Raw genomic sequence first — 24821 nt, forward strand, 5'->3', positions numbered from 1 at the left:
CATTTTGATCGTGTAGTATTATATTAGTTGCTACATCAATCCATAAGGGATTTTTTTAGTGATTTTGCTAGTACGGTGAATATCAAGATAGTGTCAAATGTTGAAATTAATATTACTGCAGCTGTAAGTATTTTGGATGTAAATGTGCCTGAAGAAATTTATTTTTGCTATATGTACAACAGTACAAGACTGTAATATTAAGTTGTAGTCACTAACCAGTAGTATTAAGAAAGTTAATCCATTGAATGGATTTTTATTTCTCTGTTCAGTTTTCATGTTTTTTCTGTTTTTCATTGTATATATTATTATATAATATATATTAATATTTAATTGATCCGATTTCTCTACCGATTAATCCCTGATTCGCCGATTAATCCTAAATCGATAGCTCGGCCGATCTTCCCCGATTCCCGATTTTTACAACACTGGTACAGATAGGAATATAATATAAATATCCTATTTTTAATATAATAGTATGGATAGGCGATTAATTTTAGGTGTCTTTTTGTAAATATAATATTAAGTGTCATAATATAAGTGTCCTATTTTAAATATAATAGAATTGATATGTGAGTAATTTTAGGTGTCTTGTTTTAAATATTGTATAATATTAAGTGTTCTATTTTAAATATAATAGAACGACGAACAACCAACAACCAAACATTTAATGTTTCGTCTCTAATATAATACTAACCTATAATCCGTGCGATGCAGATATTGCTTTTAACACTCGAATAATTTTTAATAATATATTTTATCTTAAAATTATTAATATATTAATATAAATTTTTAATAGTTGAAAAATAAATTGAAGAACATAATAAATTATAATAATACATGTTTTGTGATAATTTGAGACTTTACTGAAAAAAAATATATAATATAATATATTATTCACGGAACTCGAATTTTGAACCCGTAGAAATTGTTAAAAATACAAAATATAAAGTTTTAATATAGTACGTTATTGACGAAATTCGAACAATGAACCTATGAGAGCATTTTAAATATGGATTTAATATTTTTTTATTATTATATCCAATATTTCCCATTTATCTGTCTTTAGATCTTACTCCCTCTATTTTTTTTATTTGTCGCTTTGACTTTTGCACACATTTCAATATTCTTTGACCGACTAGTTAAAATTATCATTTATAAAATTTTCTTTTTGTAAATAAAAGTAGATAACTTATATTTAAATTCACAAAAAGAAAATTTTTAAAATCATATTTCTAACTAGCCGGTCAAACCACATTGAAATACGTGCAAAAGTCAAAGCGACCAAAAAAAACAGAGGGAGTATTTAGCTTACCAAACAATTGTACCGAATAATCGACCAACTACCAACCAAATAGAGGATATTTTGCTTATAAATAGTAGATTATAGATAAATAGAGATACAGATAAATAGCGAAAACAATTTCCTGAAAAAATAAATATAAATAGTGCAAACCAAAGTTATTTACCTAGCTAGTCCATATCTAACGTTCAACTGAAATCTTACCCCCTAGGGTTTTGAAGTCGGTTGCAAAAAGGGGGTTTAAGCCTTCAATCTCTGTCTCTCTCTCTCTAATAAACAAATATTACAGACATATCTCTCTTATAGTCGAGGTGAATAATGGCGACGGCGACAGAAGCTCAGGCCGTCAAGTCTCTTAACACTTCCGCCGGCCGCCGCCGTTTTGTGGTACACTTCTTCTTAATTGCACTTTTTATTGTTCCTCTTTCTATTTCTTGTTCAAAGTTAAAAGCTTTTTTAGAATTTGTTTCGAAAGTTATGAGCTTTATGTTATTATTTAAAGTTGTGTAATTGTGTTTGCAGTTCAAGACATTCTCTCAACGAGTTGAAGATATCGATATCGATGTTTATCGCAGTCTTCATCCTCTTAATTCTGAACCTTCCCCGGGCTCTACCTTTTTCCGTGATTGTCTTGTTGAATGGAGGGTATGATATGATCAGTTATTACTCTTATCCTTGTTGTTGTGTGTGTCAATTAGCTTTATATGTGTGTGCTCTGCTCGCTTCCTGGGGGTTGAGGGGCCTGTTTACCGTAATGTTGCAACTTTGTGACTACATTTTTAAATACTGGCCTAAAATGAAGGTGTTTGCGACATGCTCAAGTGCACATTAAGGAGATTTTAATTCAGGTTCTATTTCCAGATTGTGGATCCGGTGTAGTTGTAATAATGGATAGATTAAGGGGGCGTTTGGTTGATGGTTATATACGTATGTATGTATGTGCGTATGTATAATGTATATATGTAGGCTATAAGTTAGTAGAATCTTATTCCCATGTGTTAATGTTTTGTTGAGGATTTAACGTGCTGCAATTGGAAACTCATTTCTAGTAAGCAGATAACTCATTCCTCACTTACCAATGTGATTTCAATTCATTTCTGTTCCTATTTCACCCCCTGCTTTCAACAAATTAAGTTGATCACTCTCCCTCTTTATTTAATTATATAAAATTGTAGGAGTCCTGTAGTACGGTAATATTTTTTAAATTACGTGGACTTGTGTCTATTTCTAAGCATGCAATCATTATAAGCTTTGCTGGTACTATTATCATGTGGTTGATGTTGTGTTTATCTATGTTTTTTTTGTGTCTTGTTGATAATTTTTTCTTGTCCACACGCGACCCAGGAACTAAATACAGCAGAGGACTTTATATCATTTTACGAGGAAATGTTACCGCTTGTACAAACACTACCCCAAATTATATTGCAGAAGGAATTGATATTATTAAAACTTCTGTCAAGACTGCAATTTAAAGCAAGACTATCACTCGAGCCCATACTCAGGTATTGCAGTATGGAAGGATTAGCTCTGTGTTTGTAGTAGTGCTCCTAAGAATGAAAAGATCTTTAGAATATAGTTTATACCTAGCATCCGTGTAAATCTAATACAATCAGTGTTTTTCTTTATCTTGTTGCATTAGCTGAACAATACCGTTTGTCACTTTTACTGAAAAATATCGTTTGTCACTTTGATTCATAAGACATGTTCCTATTATTTAAATTCTTTCATAAATGGCCACAGTTATACATTTATTTCAATGTGGTGTTTATGGTTTACCCTTGATAATAATGCTTTTTATAAATGACGTATTTTACTTTTGTAAAACAACCGAATTGGAATACAATTTAATCGTATGAAAAAGTCAATTAGTTAAAATTTGGACTTCCACAAATTCCTGGTTTGATTAGACGACTGAACCGGCAACAAAGCAATCTACTTTAGATTATCTGTTTTAAATGGATTTCCTTGCAACTGATAGCCATACATAATCTCTGAACTACTTTGTTGGTTTTAATTTTAATGCTCTTGGAAAATCAAATTTGGTACAATATCAGTTACTTTCTGAGGTTTTAATTTAGCATCACAGATCTGATTATCCATTGAATATTGTCCTGTATGAAATGTGAAACATTTCTCTATTACTTTGATGTCTTGCTTTTTCCCCAACTTGACACTGGAAGATTTTTTGTCTCTACAGGATGATTGCAGCACTATCTAGGGATCTTGTGCAGGACTTCATACCGTGAGTTGTTATTTAAGTTCCAGTATTGGTCATTTGGTAGGAATAGTTCATTATTTGGGTCTGTCATTCACTTGTTTTCATAATATTTTAAATGTTTAAGATTCACGGATAATAATCCAGGAGAATACATTCTTTCTAATAGAGAGCTTGAGTTTCAAATATTATAGCTACTTCCTCTCTGGTGGATCTACTGTTTCAATTGGATTACTTTGAGACCTTTAATTTCTCAAGGACCAATAAAATCTTTAATGGGATAATACTGTCAAGACTTTAGTGCAAATCTGCAACATTAAACTTCTTTTTGTTCTCCAAGGTTCAGTTAATGTTACTTTAAAAAACTCAAATTATATTGAATACCATTTTGGTGTTGAGATTCTTTAGTCTCTACTCTACTACATCATTGAATCTGTATATTTCGAGCTCGGGTAGTTTTTATTATGGCCCTGTTTGGCAATTAGCTGTTAGCTGTAGCGGTTTGAAATAGCTGTTTTGAGTAGCTAATTGAGTTAGCTGTTTTGACTAGCTTATTGAATTTAGCTATTGTGAATAAAACTATTTGGTAAATAGATTTTTCATTTAACTTCTTGTACTATTTACTTGAAAAAGCTCCTCCTAGTAGCTTTTTTAAAATTAGCTATTTGGAACCAAAAAGCTATTTCAAAAAGCTAACACTAATATTAGAGGTTTCATTTGGTCAAACCTCTAATTTGATTCAAAAAACTATATTTGTGCCATAAAGCTAACTTCCAAAACAGCTCTTGTTTTATTTAATGTTCTGAAAACATTCCGTGTATTTATTTTTTTCAGTTTTCTCCGAAAAATTGCTGATTCTTTAGTATCTCTTCTCAAAAGTGGCGCAGACAGGGATCCAGAAATAATCGACCAGGTCTAATTTGTAAATCATTTACAATGTTTTAACATAAGTTTGGTTTTATTCTTTAAATTGCCAATTAATATAGCCCTAAAATCCCCCTCTTTTCAACATGCAGATATTTACGTCCTGGTCATATATTATGATGCATCTGCAAAAATATCTTGTGCGTGATGTTGTTTTTGTTCTCAAGTAAGTAAAGTAGAATAACTCAGTTGACATTTGTTATTATGTCTAAAGTGTCTTGTTAGTCATGTCTGTGCTCTCAAGTATAATAGCTTCTTTAACATTGGTCATTATGGCTAATAATGCTGCACATGCATGAAGCTTCTGAAGATCTTACAAAGAATGCATTGCATGAATGTCACTATATATTGGTCTTGTCCTGTGAGAACAGATGATGATGCTAGGAAATATATACTCGATTTGTTTTAAGCGATGGGTTGTAATTATTGTATTTAGAAAAATTTGCTCTTCAAGTATGGAGATAATTTTTTTAAAGAATTTTTCCCGTTTTTTATCATGGTAGTAGATCATTACCAGGATCTATGTCTGCATTACTAGAATCTTATCTTCGTAAGAATTTGGTGGTTGTGAAGTTGATTTGAGCAGTCTTTTTCTTCATTATTTTTGTGAGTAAAGTCATATGTAGTTGGGATAGAAATTAAAAAACATCTTTGGTTTATTGAAGGGTTCGTCATCCTGCTGGATTTGGATGAGTTCTCTCTTCCCTTCCACCTGCTGGCCTACATTAAATTTAAAGTAGGGAGTGAAAAGCGAAAATGTAATATTACTACATATTTACCGGTTTAACATTGTTTCAGCTGGTCATTGTATATATACATGATTGTTCAATAGATAGCGTTAATATAGATTGAGGAAGAGCAGTGTATGGTAAATATGCACGTAGTTACTGAATCAGGGAAATATGATTTATGAAAAATTGAAAGCATTAAATCCATATTACATTCTGTAAATAATTAATACAAATAGCTTTATGTGTTATTGTAAATCAATACCCGGCTTGATAAAAATCAAACCATAATAAAGCATAATCTAAAGTTTAAGGAATCAACTCCGTAAGTAAAGAATACAAATAGCTTAATGTGTTATTGCAAATCAAATATGAAATACCCGACATATTAGGAATCAACTCATAATAAAGCATAATTTAAAGTTTAAGGATCCTAATTTTTTTTAACTAAATATGATTATTTCTAATTGGTGCTGGTAATTACTATTAAAGGGTGATAATGTCTTGGTCTGATCTGCATTAGTTATGTTGCAAATGCAAGTGGTAAGCACATTACCAATAGACATAATACAAAGTGTGAGAGAATATTATATTGTAAGTATATAATTGCATTTAAATTGAGTTGTCGAGAACATGAAGTTTTAAGTTTCTGTGGTTTAATTTAGTTCAGGTCAATGATTCCGGGATTTGGAAATAATGCTCACATGTTTTTGTATAGATCCAACATTCAATAGAACATTGTAGTCTCTCCCTCCCTGAAGATCACATTGATGTATATATTTCAGAATTGGTGTCATTTTTGTCTCGAGCAACAGGAAATTTTTATGGTTGATGTATCTACTTAAATTTTTCTACTTCTCTGGGCTATTACTTTGGGACAATATTATTATTTGATTTAGAAATTATGTCCTTTCATATTTTATATTTTGAGCGATCCAGCATTAATACATTCTAATCCCCCTCTCCATCCCTCTCTCTCTCTCTCACAAAGAGTTACAGTGAAGCTAAGGTATTATCAAAAAGATTACATTCAAGAATTTATGGCAGAATCAGTGTCATTCTTGTTGAGAAATGCTCCAGAAAAGCAGCTTGAAAAAGGTATTTCAATCCTTTGTTGATTGAGCTGTGTATATTTGGTAAACTATTTGAGGTGTAAGAAGGTTGGATGCACATTTTCCTTAGATGAACTGAACTCCTTTTGTTCCTTGCGTGCACAATTTGGCTTGGATGCTATGGTATAATTATTTCTTAGTTTCGATTCAAGTTTGAAGGACTTCTCTTGAATTTTCAACCAATATATGGTGTGGATGTGATAGTTTGGGAGGAAATCATGTGAATCATGCATTATGCATACTTTAATGGATTCTATTCACGACGGGGAACTGTTTTGAAATTTTATATTTGGACATGCATCTATTACCCTTCCATTTTTTTTTCTTTTAACTTTTTATGTGCTTCCTGCTAAGTGTTGCCTTCCTATGTAAAATTAAAACACCTTACATATGTCTCTTTTACATATGTCTTTTATACCCTCGGCCTTATTTAATTTTGCACGTAGAACCTATCTGTTGTGAGCTCTGAAATTTACGTGATGCTTAATTAATTGGGTTCCTTTCGGGATTTACCATTTCTCTATAGGCAGTCATCCTATGAATATGGCTGTTATATTTACTCTTTGCTGTTGAAGCTTAAGTGTTCTCCAGCTACGAGCAGGTGAAATGAAAAAATAGAGGGTTGCAGAAAGGGGCTTAGTATCCTTCTTTATATACTTGCACAACACATAACAGAACTTTGTGTATGTATGGAATCCTTTTTATGATAGAAGGTGCAAATCTAAAAAATTATAAATTATTTGCTCAAAAATGTACATACTTGAGTTATTTACTAGGTGGTGCATTTGTCCAAGGTGCACTTTTCAATATTATTATTGGAGTAACCATGTCAAGCATTGTCCTATCATCTAACATTGCATTATGTGGTAGCAAATTTATAGACTCGTGATATTGGGCAATTAGTTGCAAGTTGCATATTTGCATGCTTTAATAGGCCTTCCATTCAAAACTTCACATTTTTCTATATAGATTTTGTGAAATGTATTTCTAATACGAGCACTCTAATAACTTTTACTCGGTAATTAATAAAACATTGTGCAGGTATTCGAGAAATTTTGCTTGAAGTTGTGAAGAAACCTTTAGAGATGAGAACATCCGGTGCTAGTGCATTACTATTCTGTATTATGAGAGGAACCTCATCGAATTTGCATTCAAGAGCTAAGAAGGTGATCAGGGCGTTGTTGAATAAGTCGATATTTACCATTGGTGATGGATTATCTAAAGGCAAGTCTTTGTACGTTTATGCTGGTGTTTATTTTTATTTGCCCGTATCGTTATCATGATAATGAAATGTGGTTTAAGTCCACTGTGGAACATTTTTTCTTTACTATTCTCATGTCACGTGGTTTAAAAAATCACAAAACTATAGTGGTCGTACCCAGAAAATTAAAAAACAAATTAAATGTGTTTAAATTTTATTTAAAGTGGATCTAAAAATATTTTTGAAGTTTGAATGTTAATATTATGTACAATCAGTATAAAAATAATGGATGTATTATTACATTTTTAGTGGGTTCAGTTTATCGCAGTCTTGCTTGTGTAATGTTATTTTTACCTTCATTATATTTCTATGTTGCCATCTATATTTACCTCTCTTGCTCATTTAGGCTCTGGCATTGAAGTCGAAGTTGTTATTGCAACCTTTCAGAGACTATGTGAGGAGTTAGAGCCTGCAGAGTTGGAAGTAGTTTGGGATTCTATGATTATTGAAATGAGAGCAACTCTTGAAAGTAGGTTAGAAGTAGATTGGAATTCAATGAATGCTGAAATAAGTGCAGCTCTTGAAAGTGAATACTCATCGCACCTCAGATGTCTCCTATCGGTGCTTGTATCTACACTCCATAGAAACTACATACGGAAACTTTCAGGTGATATAATATATGAATATAAAATATTTCTTCTTCTCTCTCTCTCTATATATATACATACACAATATATTATGTTAGCTATATACGAAACTACTTACAAAAACTTTCAGGTGATAGTAGTAGGTTAAAGGTGATACTTATATCTTCAAACATATAAATATTGTTGTTCTGCAGATTATGAACCCCTGCTTAAGCTAGTTGCTAGACTTACGGAGACGTATTTGGTCAAAGCTGAGGAACAAGCATCTGAAATTATTGGCAAAGTTATGCAATTAATGCTCTGCATTCTTGACGGTCTGAATTCTACTTGCAATATGGTAGCCATTTCCAGAGTGTCGCAGGAATGGGCTCCAGTGTTTAAACTAAGGAACTCTAGGTACTTCTACGCTTATGTTTATATTTCAGGGAGTCTCTGTTTTATTTGTCACCATTTTTTTTTCTGTTATTTCTCTATATTTGGTTCCTCTAGTTTGTAATTTGTAATTTAAGTTTCATGATTTCAGTTTGTTGGCATTTATCAAGCAGCTTTTGTCAAGAAATCAGGGGCTAGTGCATGCCTTCGGAATTAATATTATTAAGTAAGATATGTATGTAGATGTTTTTTATTTCTAAAATTGTGTAAAATTCTTAAATTAATTTTTTTATGATGGGATGGCAGGGCACTAAACGATTCAGTTGAAGCTTTTGAAGAAGAAGTTGTATATTTGTTACTTACATTCTTTGAGAGATTGGATGAGCCATGCTCTAGTTTATTACAGGGGGAAACCAGCGAAAGGCTTTTGAAAGTTCTTAATTTTTTTCAGAAAACTATTGAAAATTGGGTTCAGGCAGTCAATGATAAAATACACGGAAAACCATCATGTGTTCAGTTTCAAGAAAATAAGCTGGTAGTGCTGTATGGAGTTGTTAGGAGCTTCCCTTATGTAATTGATGTCCAGTCAAATGCAACTTTGCTAATGGACTTGGTGGAAGCACTTGACCAGCTTCTTTTATCCGATTCTGGTAAGGATGTTCAAATGACGAACTATAGCATTACCTGAATCTAACACCTTTATTGATGGATCTTATACTATTTTATCTAGTTTAGCCATTTTTAGTTATGTAGACATGTTGTGTAGTTGCATCTGTGGAATGCTGTACTACGGTGTACTTTAACTGTTAACTAAATTTATTGTCAGTACACGTTTTGACTTAGCTATTTCTTCTCGACTTGTTTACAGGATATATATAATGGTCTGGACAGCTGTATTTAATATATCCACTCTTTAATTTTTAAAACATTCATACTGGCCTGCGGCTTGCCAAATAAGGAATAATAACCTGTTCCTGCTGAAAACCCATTTTTGTTGTTTTATACCAAAACAAATAGTTGCAGAAAATTTGGTGTTTCATCTCCAATGAACTGATAAATTTATATGTTATAGCCAATTTCATCTCAAAAGGATAATTTCTTTATAGTTGTGGTCGTTCTTGACTTAGCTTTATATTGTTATTAATTATTAATTACTGACTTGTTTATACAGAGAACATTGTAGGATTCACCAAAAACACTTGGACAAGCTTGATTGGTTGCTGTTTGGGTTCATATAATAAATTACATTCTGTTTGTCAAATATGCTATGATGAAGCTTCGGTTGGAAAGTTCTTAAAACTTGCAAAGAAATACAAAAGTTCTTCTCAGGTTTTGTGTCCTGTAGCTGACTTCTTGGATTCAATGGACAAGTAAGTGGGCTATAACTTGGTTTAATGAAATATGCAGTTGTAAATTTACATAGGGATCCAATTGTTTAAGAAAGCTACGAACTATTTCATTTTGTTGTTGGTGATACAATTAGCTGAGAATTAGACTACTTTAACCAACATTTGCACCTACCTATTGATTATTGTGGACCATTTGTAAAAACATTGAATTTCTTATTGCTCCTTGTACTTCAACTAACTATATGCTATCATGCAATGAAGGTCAACCACTCTGGTACACACCGATTTAAGTGAATTCCACCCAGAGCTGAGATCAGAGAAGGCTGTAGATGCGTTGGCTATATTTGCTGAAAACTTGTGCCAGGCAGACAAACAGATACGGCTCTCTACTTTGAGAATATTGTGCCATTACGAATCACTTTCTTCTGAAAATATAGTTGGAGATCGTCCTGCCAAGAAATTAAAAATGGATGATTCTCAGAGCCTGTCTGTGGGTGAACATGTCACTAATGTATGGAAATTCTTTCTTGCTTACAGTTGATTAAAGTTTTCTTCTAAATTACAAACTCTCCCAAAACCTGTGGTGTTGGAAAAAACCACTTAACTGATCTTATGTTTTGAACTCTCTTCACTCGAATTTCCATTTTGGCATTAAAGAGTGTATCCGTAAGAGTGATGTAGGACAGATTTTTGGAAGATGGAAAATAGTTTAATTTATGAAATTACCTACATAATAACCTAATTGTGCTTATTATAATAACTGAATAATTATCTAGCGAACTAGACCTTCAATTCACACATGCCTAACAAAATTCTAGCTGTTGTCAGGTTCTTCATCATCTACATTCCATTGAAGAAACCTCTCTCTCAATCACTAGTAGCAGACAAGTTGTATTACATATATCCAAAATACAAATGGATCTCATTGCTGCAAAGATACCTGAGCCATACATTCCAGTTCTTCTATATGGAATTGTTGGAATATTTCACAACCGATTCAGCTACTTGTGGAATCCAGCTATTGAGTGTCTTGCTGAGCTAATACGTCGTTATTCTGGGATTGTATTGGAAAGATATGTTCGATATGTTGATGGATGTCAGTCTTTTTATATAACATGTCAAGATCAGTTGGTGAAAAGCATTCCCGAGTCATCTTGTGAATCACACGGTACATGATTTTTTGTAGTTCGTTCAAGAAATTAGTACTGGAATATTCAAACTCATACAATGATTCATGTGTTAATTTGACTTGGCAGCGATGTGAAATCAGTTCTTTTTTTTTCTTTCTATGTTAATAAAATCGGAACATAATCCCATGTTTTTAGCATATCAATAGAACCGGAATCTGATTGTCAATAAAATACTGTTGTCCTACATTAATGTACATAAATATTAAATTAATCTTGTGTTGCTTTCCAGATTTGACCACCCACTTCAAATCTTTTGTTTCTACACAATCGGACGGTACACCTTATGGAACTATCCTGCCCCTACTGATTCAATCTCTGCAAAAAGTTATAGACATTTCAGAATCCCGGACTCGCCATATTATACCCTTGTTTTTGAGATTTTTAGGATATAATTGTGATAATCTTGTGAGGTAAATATATCTCTCGGTATCTTGCACTCCTGCCTTTAATTATCCTTTTCTCTTGAATGTATATTGATGCATTTCCGATAGAGAACTTAAATCATTTTCATGATTTTGAAATTTGCAGTGTACAATCACACGAGTCACAGTTTTCAGTGGGAAAAGAATGGAAGAATATTCTTGGGGAATGGTTAAATTTGTTGAAAATGATGCGGAGTCCTAAGTCTTTCTATCTCGGTCAATTTCTTAAGAATGTTCTTGTATACAGGTGTTAAGTTAAAGAAAATCTTTTGTTGATTGATCTCTGTTCGTAAACCTCCTTTTAAAATATACGACTTGTTAGTGAGTGTATTCAGTTATGTAACCGTCATATTTTCTTGGACTTCTAGGCTTTTGGATTCAAATGATGCTGAATTACAAATGAGGGTGCTCGATTGTATCTTAAATTGGAAAGATGAATTCTTACAGCCATATGGGCAGCACCTGAAAAATCTTATTAATTCAAAACATTTGAGGGAGGAACTTGCAACATGGAGTTTATCTAGAGAATCCAATCTTATTGATGAACAACACAGACCTCAAGTTGTACCTATAGTATTACGACTTCTTATACCAAAAGTTAGAAACTTGAAGACACTTTCCTCCCGAAAGGTATAACAAGTGTTACTTTAACTCAATTTATTTATTTCTAATGTTATAATCCACGTATAACTTAATGATTTTGTTTCTGTAGCATGCAAGTATGCATCAGCGGAAATCAGTTCTTGGATTCATAGCAGAGCTAGACATAAACGAACTTCCTCTTTTCTATGCCCTGTTATTGAACCCTTTAACAACTATTTCACACCGTGTCAATGTCATTGATGAGTGGCTTCAGATGTCACCTAAGTGTACCAACGACGAGTTCAATTCAAGTCCTATATTGGAGCAATTCACAGTAGATAACATAAGGGCCCTCCCTCTGAAAAAAGTATTTGGTTTTCTGCATGTTGTTGAAGATGTTTTTGGAGTTTTTGACCTATTGCGTATTAAACCTTTCCTTAATTTGCTAATGGGATGTGTTGTTCGGATGTTGACATTTTGCTCGTTTAGTCTTTTCTGTATAAAGAGCGGTCCATCTCAGGTTGAATATGAGTGTGTCCTCCTTAATGAAACTGAGAAAGTTTCCGGAGCGGAAATAAAAAGCATGGTAAGCTATAGACAGTTGTTGTGTAGTACTTAGAGTTATTACAATGCATCACAGTTTGAATGATAATTATCTTTGTTCTTGATAATTCTTACATGTATATTTCGCATTTGTTCAAGTGTGGACTGTCAACTGTGTGAGGAATTAGTAGAAACGAAAGCCAGATTAATATGGAGTATACAGATTTACTAATAAAGGTGGAATAATGTCAAATTGGATTGATGGTATAGAATTGATATAGAAATAGTTTTTCAACACAAATTGAATGTTGTTTCTTTAATAATTTCATAACCGTTTGCTGTGTTGGTGCAGACTACCAGGGATATTGAACAGTTAAAAAGTCTAAGATCTTTGTGCCTGAAGATCCTCTCTTTTGTTCTGACAAAATACGATGATCATGATTTTGATAGTGATTTTTGGGACCTATTCTTTACCTCAGTGAAGCCTTTAATTGATAGTTTCAAGCAAGAAGCCTCCAGCAGTGAGAAGCCCAGTGCACTTTTTTCTTGCTTTATAGCAATGAGTAGAAGCAAAAAACTTGTGTCACTCTTGAATAGAGAGAGAAACCTTCTGTCTGATATTTTTTCTATTCTAACTGTTTCAACAGCATCGGAGGCTATTGTATCTTGTGTTCTTAAGTTTATTGAAAATCTATTGAAACTTGATGAGCAGGAAAGTGATAATAGTGCCATCAAAGTCATATTGCTTCCCAGCATTGACACTCTGGTATGCAGCTTGCATTGTCTCTTCACACGTACAAAAGCATCAAAAAGGTATTAAATATTATTAGTGTTTGGTATAATTATTAAGGTTGTGTTTGGTATTGCTGCAACATCAGCTTTTTGATAAAAAGCAGCTGAATAACTGTTTGGTAAAATTTAGAAGCTACTTTTCTGGAAAGTGTTTTTGGCCTAAAAACTGCTTTTAGAGAAAGCAGGTCCCGCCTTGCTTTTGAAATAAAGCTGCTTTTCAACTTTTGAGGAAAGTAGCTCACTGATTTTTTAAAAAAGATTTTACATCAAAACATGTGCATATCAAAAATATTACCAAACATTTATCTGTTTACATCACATTTTCTTACAACACAACATTTTTTAACAGCAATCCGCCTGATTTATGAAACATGATACTTGGCAGTTGGCACTAAAGTTTATGACCTTTGTAATATTAGCTGAAAAGTGGTCCCAACAGCTCCTTATTTTTCCATAAGGAAAAAACACATTTGAAGATTTATCCACTAGGTTATAAATTATTTAATCATTTTTTCGTGCCAAGTTTTTTAGCTTTTGCTCTGTATACTCTGAGCTCTGTATTTGTATCAGAAATTAAGTGTTTTTCATCTCTTAATGAAGATTATGTGGCGGGCAAATTATTTGTTCAGGGATTTTTTGTAGTAACTTTCTCACCATCTATGTGTTAAATTGTTGCAATCAAATTGGAAAATGACTTACGATTTCTCCTATTTTCATTTTGGTCTCTGTTATATTAAATATTTTTTATGTATGTTCTATTGTGAATTGGTTGTTATAAATGTGATACGTGCACGATTTTTTTGCTTTTGTTTGTGTGCATTATGATGTGAACTTAAAAGTTAGATAATTCCACTTCTCTAACTAAATATACTTATGCTAGGAAATCTGTCAGATGCCCTGGGGAACAAGAGCTCAATGTATTCAGGTTATTGTCAAAATACATAAAAGATCCTTCTACATCAGGGACATTTGTTGATGTATTGCTTCCACTTTTAAGCAAAAAACGCCAGAACACTGGTAGGTTTTATTAATGTTCTTAAAATTTAATGCGAGTGCAAGTTTTGTTATATTAATATGTTAACCTTCACTGAAGAGAACCCAATTATTTATTGCAGATGAACAGGTTGAAATTTTGCATGTGATTCAACAGATAGTGCAAATGTCAGGGAGTGGAACTTCCGCGAAGATTGTTAATTCAATTTCTCCATTGCTTATATCTGCGGGTCCCAATGTTCGTCTGTCTATATGCAATCTCCTTAAAACACTATCTGAAAATGATCCAGCTGCGCTCACTGTGGTGAGAATCTGTATTCTGTCAGATAGCTTTTTGATAAAAGTCTTACTTGAGGCATTTTTAGTTACTGATCTTGCTATATAATTGCAGGCAAACCTTCTCCATGAATTGAATGCACCATCTACTTCAGAGATGGGAGGTCTTGATTATGACACCATTATCGGTGCATATGATAAGATGAACATTGATTTCTTCTATAATGTCCACGAGGAGCATGCACTAGTCATTTTGTCTCATTTTGTACATGACATGTCATCTGAAGAATTGATTCTGAGACAAAGTGCGTACAGATTAATGCTTTTGTTTGTTGAGTTCTGCGGCCAAATTCTTGATCTAGAGGTGAAGTCAGAGAAAGAAGGATGTTGGTCTAGATCAAGCATTCAAAACATTATTAACAACTTTCTGTTAAAACATATGGGGGATGCGATGAACAAAGAAGCTACTGTGCAAAAGGTATATGCATAATCTCTCTGTGTAATTGATTTGTCTTCCATAAATCCTTTAAATCGTTTATATAATTTTCTACCAGTCACTAAACTTGGTTTAGTTTTATACTCTTCTGTAAGAAATGGCTGTTATTATGGAGGTTAAGAGGGGGTGATAATGGGTTTAAAAGTTTGATCCTACATTATGCCAAGCCTTTGAACTTCTTTCATTTACAATGATAAAAATACGTGATTTCAGGTATGGATTGACCTACTGAAAGAAATGGTGTTGAGGCTCTCAAAGGTGCAAATGTTGAAATCATTTCAGGCGCTATGCAGTAAAGATGCTGAACAGGATTTTTTTAACAATATCGTCCACATGCAGGTCAGTACTTTGTATCTTCTTCCATGATAGATGACGGTAGATGCATCAGTGTATCATTGACTTGTAAACAGTTGACATATCTTGTTTGTACTTGAATATTCATAACAATATAACATTTCCTTTTATATTCTTAATAGTGCAATACACATTATATATCATTGTTATTACCAGTTTACATATAAGATTTTGTTTATGTATCTTACTCTCCTACTGATTTTAAACTGCTGACCTTACTTTATGTGTAGCAAGTTTTGTTTTTTCATTGTATCTCTATCAGTATAGCTCATTTAATGTTGGCGGTAAATGTGTGTTTTTGTGTGTGTGTGTGTTTAATAGTAAACTAGTATCTATAACGTATCTTACAATTTCAGGTTACATGTAAAACAAACCAAGACGTGCATAATTTATTTATGGCTCGTTTTTTATATATATCATTGGCTAGGGAAGGGTTTATGGAACTAGTTAATTTTTTACCCAAGTATGCCTCTTGATGTTATTGTTATTAGTTTCTAAATATTTTTTATTTCGAGTAATTTGTATTAATTTGTTTATCTTAATTATGCAGAAACACCGACGAGCTAGAGCTTTATCTAGATTTTGCAGTGTTGTCAGTTCCGGTAATTTGTCAGAGGCAAGTTGTTTAGTATATTATTATCCAGTCGGGATTGATTACGCAAACATTTTTTTAATCCTTAAAGCAATTTTTTTTAATCCTCCTAAAATTATCTATTGTGCTGTATGTTTTCCAGGTCATTACAACTAAAGTATTTGTTCCCCTCCTCTTTAATATGCTATTTAATGTACAAGATGGGAAAGGAGAACATCTCAGAAGTGCATCAATTGAGGCTCTAGCATCCATATCTGGTTGTATGGACTGGAAAACATATTATGAGTTACTTAACAGATGCTTCAAGGAGATGACCTATAAACCTGACAAGCAAAAATTGTTACTCCGCTTGATTTCATCTCTCCTTGACCACTTTCACTTCTCTGAACCTGATTCTAGCTTAGAAGCTAAAGATTCAGGTGCTGGTGCTTTGATGCCATCAGGAAAGAGTGACATTCCTTTGCTCTCTGAGATACAAACATGGCTTTACAAGAAGTTGCTTCCGAAGGTACAAAAGATACTGACAGAAGATTCTGACAACGTCAACGTGAACATTAATATGGTTGCACTGAAGTTGTTAAAATTGCTTCCTGCAGAAATTATGGAGTTACAGCTTTCTAACATTATTCATCGAGTTTCTAACTTTTTAAAGAGTCGTTTGGAAAGCATTCGTGATGAGGCCAGGTCTGCTTTAGCTGCATGTTTAAAGGAGCTGGGCTTGGAGTACCTGAAATTTATTGTCAAAGTCCTGAGAGCCACTTTGAAAAGAGGATTTGAAATGCATGTACTTGGTTACACTCTCAATTTTCTATTATCCAGGTGTCTTCTAGGTCCTCTTTGTGGGAAAATTGATTATTGTTTGGAGGAACTTCTTTCCATTGCAGAGAATGATATTCTTGGTGATGTTTCTGAAGAAAAAGAAGTGGAAAAGATTGCTTCAAAAATGAAAGAGACCAGAAAGAACAAGTCATTTGAAACTTTAAAATTAATTGCCCAAAATATCACATTTAAAACTCATGCCTTAAAGCTGCTTTCGCCTGTGACAGTTCATTTTAAAAAGCATTTAAAACCAAAAGAAAAAGTGAAGCTGGAAAGCATGTTAAAACACATAGCTGCTGGCATTGAATGCAATACTTCTGTAGATCAGACTGATATTTTTATCTTTACATATAGTCTCATTGAGGATGGAGTTAGTGTTGAGAATGGCAAAGCTGAAGTTTTTTCTGTAGTGGAAGGAAGTAAACATTACGAAGAGACTGAAAACAAAGTAACTAACTCTCGGTTGTTAGTTTATGCGGACTCAAAATGTTCGCCTCTTATTACAGTTTTTGCTCTCAGGATTCTACATGATCACATGAAAAATGCAAAGCTTCATAAGAAGGATGAAAAACTTCTGTCAATGCTAGATCCTTTTGTACGCTTATTAGGTGATTGCCTAAGCTCAAAGTATGAAGATGTGATAGCTGCTGCACTCAGGTGTCTTTCACAGCTGGTTCACTTGCCTTTGCCATCCCTTGAATCGCAAGCAGATACGATAAAATCATCACTCTTGGTTATTGCTCAGGGATCAGTTGATGCGAATAGTCCTATAATGCAGTCTTGCATAAGGTTATTGACGGTGCTTTTGCGAAGCACTACTGTTACTCTTTCCTCAGATCATTTGCATATGTTGATCCAGTTTCCACTTTTCGTTGAAATTGAAAGAAATCCATCAGTTCTTGCCCTTTCGCTGTTGAAGACAATAATCAAAAGGAAGCTAGTAGTTCCAGAGATATATCAATTGGTTACTCAAGTTTCAGAACTGATAGTAACTAGCCAAGTGGAACCAATTCGCAAAAAAAGCAGTCAAGTTTTATTGCAATTTTTACTTGATTATAAGTTCTCAGACAAACGCCTCTTACAACATCTTTCAATCTTGCTTAAATATTTAAGGCAAGCATATAAACCTAACTAAACAATGAATTAAGTTGTGCATATATTTCTTTGTTAATAAATTTTCAAATGTTGTTGCAGCTATGAACATTCCACCGGAAGGGAAGCGGGGCTTGAGATGCTTCATGCGATAATAAATAAGCTTCCTGAAAATTTTGTAGATCAACACTCCCAGATTTTCCTTCTCTTTTTGGTGAAGTCTTTGGCGAATGATCATGACCAAAAAGTTCGTTCCATGGCTGGTGCTGCTATAAAGCTTTTGGTTGAGCGCGTGAGCACACGTTGTGGTGATTCAATCATTCAATACTGTCTCACTTGGTATGAGGGTGGAAATTCAAATTTATGGAGTATTGCGGCACAGGTAGATTTACTAATTTTGTAGTATTATCTTGTTTGTTTGAAAAAATTTCCTACCCAAGTCTTTCTGCGGTCTTTGACTTTGATAGAACATGGCATACATATAAGAATTCTAGAAAGCATAAAAGGCATACCACTATAGTTACACCTACTTTCTTAGATTCTGTTAGAGCAAGTCCAATGCAATGCTATCTTTGGTGCTATTGCCATATTATAGCACCAAATGCAAAAATACTCAACTCCAAAGGGGTGCCATACTTAGGTGCAAATATGCATATATGCATCCTTGGTTCTATATTTGAAACCAAGGATGCATATATGCATCCTTGCCACATCATCTATTACTACAAATGGAGGGGAAAATTTAAATAATTATTGTCTTGTACATCTTAAAGTATCAAAACAATATTAAATTAAGTAGAAGTTAAAAGATTTATGGAAATTTGAAACTAGTTATGAAACTAGCATTGGAGTGCAACTTTTATTTTAGCACCAAAAAACACTTTTTGGTGCCAAATTATAGCAATGACTATAGCCATTTTGCATCTACCATTGGACTTGCTCTTGGTATCGTATTTATTCCTTTCTTTCCTGAACTTGTTCATAACCCTGTACTTCTAGGTTTCGAGCCAAATGCTTCCTTGAAAGACTTTTTAATATTTTTCCACTTCGGTTCCATCCTTTATGCCTTTATTTAAACTAGTCATCATGTCTTTATGAATACATGTACTGTTTACAGCTATTTGAATTATTTAGTAAGAAGAAACCTGACAAAGTTTAGATTATAATGTTTTAGTATGTATAACATTATAGATTTTGTAAAATTATATATAATTTTTGAATAAAAGTATAAATATGAATAACTTATCATATTATTTTGAGAATAAAAGTATATGCTCTAAATAGATGTTATATATTTTATATATAACATATATTAAGAGTATATATAATAAGAGTACGAGGGATCTTGCATAGGTACTTTCAAAGCTCAAAGGTTCGATGATCAAGCACAACATATTAAATATCATAATAGACAAAAAAAGCCATATATATGTAACATGGAAAGATGACGTAATATTTAAATCAACTCGAAAAAAAGAAAAAAAACTACATAATATAAAGAAAATATAATTGTCTCAGCTTTTAACTTTTAATCAAGATAAAAATAGATGATGTTAAAGATTTACATAATATAAATTTTTTATATCGAAACATAACTGTTTAGCTTTGATAATCATTTTGCAACCCAACATTTATTAAATTTTAGCAAGGGAAGATAAAATATCTTCAAGTTAATATGCTCCGGGTGAATCCCAAGAAATTAATCACTAGTTTATATGCATGACAAGTCTATATTATGAAGGTTTTTACTTTTTACTGTCGAACAAAAATAAAATTGATAATATATGCTGTGATTTGCGTCAGAGCCAGTAGCCGACATCTTATTAGCTTGGTGTCAATAGCCGCCATGTTTTTTTCAACCAGCTTGACCATCGCATGCAACATACTAGAATTAGAATGTCACTGTAACTTGCCCTGTAGATAACTACTTTGTTGCGGTGAATCGACTTAATATACGACAATATGTTATATGATCTTTAATCCTAGCCTAGTGAATTCTAGGAGAATAGTGAAGCCATATATGCCGCACAATTATGCTAAGTTGAATGTTGCCATCCGAGACATTAACACGTGCATAGAATATTGGTTTCCAAGTATGTTTAGTCTATTTTTATGTCGGTGAGCACAAGTTTTATGACAACTCTGGTCAAATTTCGATTCTTTCCAGAGGTCGAATGCTACAGTTTAATTTAATGTGTGTAGGGTGAATTTAGTGGAGAACATGAGGAGTTGTGAATAAGATAGTTTGGTCATATCCGAATTTCTAAATGTCCCAACACTGAATGAGATAGTTTGAATCCTGTCCATGTATTATAACCATATTTAATAAGAAGTTTGAAGTAACGACGAATAAACGGAACCATATTGAACCTTTATTTGCTGGCTATCTATACGTTTCTCCTTGCTCCCTATTGTTAATAATGTATTGTTGTTGATACCTCTTGCTTCTCGTCACTTACTGATGGTTCCATAATTCATAGATGTGGGTATTTTTTTCTTTGTATTATGCACTTGATAACAGTGAATCATCTTTGAAAGACTGTGTTTCAGCTCTTATATGTACTGCTACATATTTTTAAGAATTTATTCTGTTGAGAAATGGTTCTTTTGTCCTTAAGTTATCATAAATACCAAAAATGATATCCTAGTAAAAACTTCTCATCTAGATATACAGTGTGTTCTTATGTTAATCTATTCTACCTTTCTTCCATGTATCTTTTATATATAGATTTAGTAGTCATCTTCTGCGTGCAATATAGTTTGTTCGGACATTCCTATATATATTGATGACACAACGCTTTTGTGAAGGTCCTAGGGCTGCTGGCGGAAGTCAAGAAAAAAGGCTTTTCTTTTCAAAAGCATTTAGATATTGTTCTCCCAGTGATGAGAAACATTATTCAGTCTGCCAATGATGCTGTTAAAAACAAGCAGCTAATTGTTTCTGATGAATCAACAATCCCTTACTGGAAAGAGTCATACTATTCACTGGTTATGCTGGAAAAGATACTGCATCAGTTTCCTGAGTTGTGCTTGAGAAGAAATCTTGAGGTACATATCTAATTCATTTTGCATGCATGTGTGTATATATGAGTATCTTGCATGTATATGTGATTGTTTGGCCAAGGATGGCAATCTTTATTAGAGATGCTCCAAGTTAATTGTACCAATGTTATTAACGAGTATATAGTTGTGTTTGTCTGTACTCTCCGTTCTCTGCTTTTTGATAACTCTATGCTTGACAGGACGTATGGGAATTAATGTGCGACTTTCTACTCCATCCACACATGTGGGTACGCAACATATCAAATCGGCTCATTGCTTTGTACTTTTCCACAGTTACTGAGGCCTGCAAGGACAATCATGAGATATTATTTAGAACCTTTTTCCTAATGCGGCCAAGTAGACTTTTTCACATAGCAGTTTCTCTCTGCTGCCAGCTTAGAGCATCACTTACTGATGGCGTTGCCAATGCCATTATTGAGCAAAATCTTATTTTTTCAATTTGTGGTTTGCATGCCTTGTTACTGAAAGATGAATACACAAACTCGAAATATTGGTCTGAACTTGAGCATCATGAGCAAGGTCTTCTTCTCAGAACTTTTCACCTGCTTGATTCGAGAAAGGGTAGAAGCATGTTTGCGTCTTTGACATCTAGCAATAATGGACAAGATGATCAAGATGATAACGGTTTGCAGCGTGGTGTTTTGCTTGTATCTTATTTGCTAAAGAGATTAGGAAAGATTGGACTTCAGAAGGAAGCAGTTCAGGTAAATGTGCTGAGTGATGCATCTCGTTGTTACATTATGCATAGCTTCTATGTTGAAGCAGTTAATCTGTAAAATGTATAAAAGATAGCTACCAAAACAATATTACTTTTTTCCAGTTAGGTACCCTCCAAATTTTCCCCTTTCTAAATGTCTCTAATAAATTAAACTTTATGCAGATGAAGATTGTATTCAATACTTTCAAATCCGTCTCACCAAAGATCTTTGATGTGAACGAACATTTATGGAAAGTTGGGGAGGACAACAGCAAAAATTATGCATATCACATTCTTATTCCCTTGTACAAAGTGTGTGAAGGATTCGCCGGAAAAGTTATCCCAGGTAAGTTCAGTGTCAGTATCACCCTTTTGACTTTTCATTTTTTGCGCTTTATTATGATGATAAGAGAGCATATAAATTTAGTTTTTTACTTCATCTTCTTTCTTTACCTGATAAATAAGAAGGATATTTGACTTCTTATCCAAACATATTGTGTGATTGTCTCTGATTCAGAATATGTGTATTGAACCTCTGTTATATAAAATTCCTAACGTCCGTGTTTCAGTAACACTTGTAAGTTTTCTGTTGTTACATGTACGTTTCTTCATGTGTATATGTACATTTTTGCACTTGTGATTTTGATCTTGACAATCTATATCTAGGACATTGTAATTCTCTCTTTCAAAATAATTAACTACCCAAAGTAGTGCCTTCTATTTCAATTGATAAGAGTATCCCATTTTGGATATTTTGTAAACTTTATAATCTCCTGTAGCTCTGTTGTGAATAATAAGTTTTATGTGAAAATTATCTTTCCTACCAAGGATGTGTATTTTAATTATTGAAGGTTAGTTGGTAACTTCTCCGAACTTGCGGGCGGAGGTGAAAAATGGTTGAATATTAGGGTGTGTTTTTTAATATAAAATTTAAGCAAAATGTTAGTCACACAAACTGATTAAACCATTATTATGTGTGTCGAATTGCAACTTTAACTAATTTCGTAAGGTGCCTATTATGATAAAAATACTATTGTACATGTTCACTTTATAGTTAAAATTGTACACTAGAAGTGACAACACCTAGAATGCAAATTAGGCTTAGAATATGAAGATCCTAATGAGAAAGCAGGGGGAGTTTAGAATGGCTGTGGTCTGAATTATATGCACTCAGTTCCCACATTTTGTATCATGTCAGTGTCATGTTTTAAGTACATGCCCAGTCCAAGAGAAGACACCTCGGTACAGCACAGAGATATCCTTTGCTATATATAATTGTCAGTTTCGTTTATTGGCATTATAGAATTTTAAATTTACTACTTACTCTTTTCTATATAATGTAACATGCTTTCTGTAGGTGGAATGAATAGTAATTCAATAAGCACTTCAATTTTACTATACCGTAATACAATAGGCATCATGTTATGTATTTTTTTGCAAGTGAACAAGTTATGTATATAATTCAATTTACATGAATGTTTTGTGTTAACGGAATTTATCTTTTATAATAACAAATATATATGTATATATAATGTGTGTGTGTGTGTGGTTTTTTCATGAATTCCGTATCCTGCCGCGTAACTGTATCCACCATTACATCATTCATGTCGAATCAGTGTATCACAACCTTTTAATTTCAATATACCACTACTGTGTTATTTATCAAGGTATCAAGTGGTAAATACATTATGTGATAATCTGCATGTAATTTTTTTTAATCAGATGATGTGAAGCAGCTGGCTCAAGATGTATGTGAAAGTATACAAAGTACTATCGGAACTCAGAATTTTGTTCAAGTGTATAGCCAGATCAGAAAACAGCTCAAGGCAAAGAGGGATAAACGAAAACAAGAAGAAAAACTTATGGCAGTGGTCAATCCAATGCGGAATGCAAAGAGGAAGTTGAGAGTCGCAGCGAAACATCGCGCCAACAAGAAAAGGAAAGTAATGACTTTGAAGATGGGAAGATGGAACAAGTAGACTTACAAGCATTCTATATGAAGTCTCTAATTATGTGAGAAGGCTTTCAATTCCTCCATAAGCAGATTTATCTCATTATGCTGATGCATCTCTGGAGTATTCATGCACAAGCATATTATCTGTCAGGAAGTTCGTGCGAGATATCTTGACGAATGAAAACCAGCAAAATCAGGAATATGTATTTTTAGGCATTTGATAAAGAAAGTATGCAAATTTTGGTACCATAATTGAGTATAACATCAAACGGATGAAACCGTATTACTGTATATGATTATAGTGTAGAAGCTTTGCTTTACATACATGGTGCCACAGCTGGTCAGGTCTATCTTCGTTACTGTGTATTTTAGGCTGTAGAGTTCTATTCAAAAAATTAGTTTGAAATGATATTTGCTATTGACGGACGACAATTTTGTCAATAGAATGTTGATAGTTGTAGATGTTTCCTCATCTCACGTCGCACCAGCGAAGCACACTAGTCTAAATCCAAAGATGAACACTGGTTTATGTTAGTGTAGTATAATTGAAATTTAACGAATTATGACGAAATAAACTTATTACTTTAACATATACAAGCAAACTGTGAGACGTTATGTTTCATATTAGAATGTACTATTATAAGCTAGTACTCCAGAGATTCATGCACAAGCTAGTATTCGTTATGTTTCAGATACAAGCGATTTATCTGATGCATCTTTGGAAAATATTTTACAAAAATATGGTTTATAACAAAAAACAACCAATATTTGCAACTTCTTTTATGTTTTCCGAAAAATGGCTGAATTTTTTTGTTACATTTGAGTTTGTATCGGGTTGTAGTTGAGGTTGAATCACGTTGTAAAATTGTTTTTTTTTTGCAAAAAAAATGAAAAATTGTATTTTTGCAAATTAAAATTTTAAAAAGTTATTTTTTTGCACAAAAGAAAACTTAAAAAAGTGTGTTTTTCAAAAAACCTCACAATTAAATTATTACTAATAAGTAACTGATCATCTTTTTATTTATTATTAGGAACCAAATCTTATATATGTTATACATGATTTGTTCCAAAAAAATATATTTTAAATATTTATTGAATAGTTATAGAT

The 24821-nt window shown here is 33.0% G+C and overlaps 1 protein-coding gene across 1 annotated transcript; it reads left to right on the forward strand.

Moving 5' to 3' along the window:
- Positions 1-1460: 1460 nt before the first annotated feature.
- LOC141666711 (uncharacterized) lies at positions 1461-24139 on the forward strand. The gene is made up of 31 exons (XM_074472866.1): positions 1461-1687; positions 1823-1945; positions 2645-2802; positions 3498-3542; positions 4350-4428; positions 4532-4605; positions 6159-6265; positions 7321-7503; positions 7887-8147; positions 8322-8523; positions 8651-8725; positions 8806-9149; positions 9671-9869; positions 10110-10359; positions 10677-11016; positions 11268-11448; positions 11567-11707; positions 11829-12090; positions 12173-12628; positions 12938-13398; positions 14258-14394; positions 14493-14674; positions 14762-15124; positions 15356-15481; positions 16047-16112; positions 16231-18020; positions 18102-18381; positions 20808-21047; positions 21242-21766; positions 21943-22105; positions 23482-24139. The coding sequence occupies exons 1-31, from the start codon at positions 1619-1621 to the stop codon at positions 23736-23738; spliced, it is 8139 nt and encodes a 2712-aa protein (XP_074328967.1). The 5' UTR covers positions 1461-1618; the 3' UTR covers positions 23739-24139.
- Positions 24140-24821: the final 682 nt, after the last annotated feature.

This window comes from Apium graveolens, chromosome 6 (genome assembly GCF_009905375.1).
Source record: "Apium graveolens cultivar Ventura chromosome 6, ASM990537v1, whole genome shotgun sequence".
Taxonomy (NCBI): domain Eukaryota; kingdom Viridiplantae; phylum Streptophyta; class Magnoliopsida; order Apiales; family Apiaceae; genus Apium; species Apium graveolens.

What these genes read in the sequence shown, in the direction of transcription:
- LOC141666711 (XM_074472866.1), top strand. Translation starts at nt 1,619, where the DNA reads ATGGCGACGGCGACAGAAGCTCAGGCCGTCAAGTCTCTTAACACTTCC. An exon ending in GCTTCTTTTATCCGATTCTG is followed by an intron (nt 9,150 to 9,670) that starts GTAAGGATGTTC and finishes TTGTTTATACAG; the next exon opens with AGAACATTGTAGGATTCACC. An exon ending in TGGGTGAACATGTCACTAAT is followed by an intron (nt 10,360 to 10,676) that starts GTATGGAAATTC and finishes AGCTGTTGTCAG; the next exon opens with GTTCTTCATCATCTACATTC.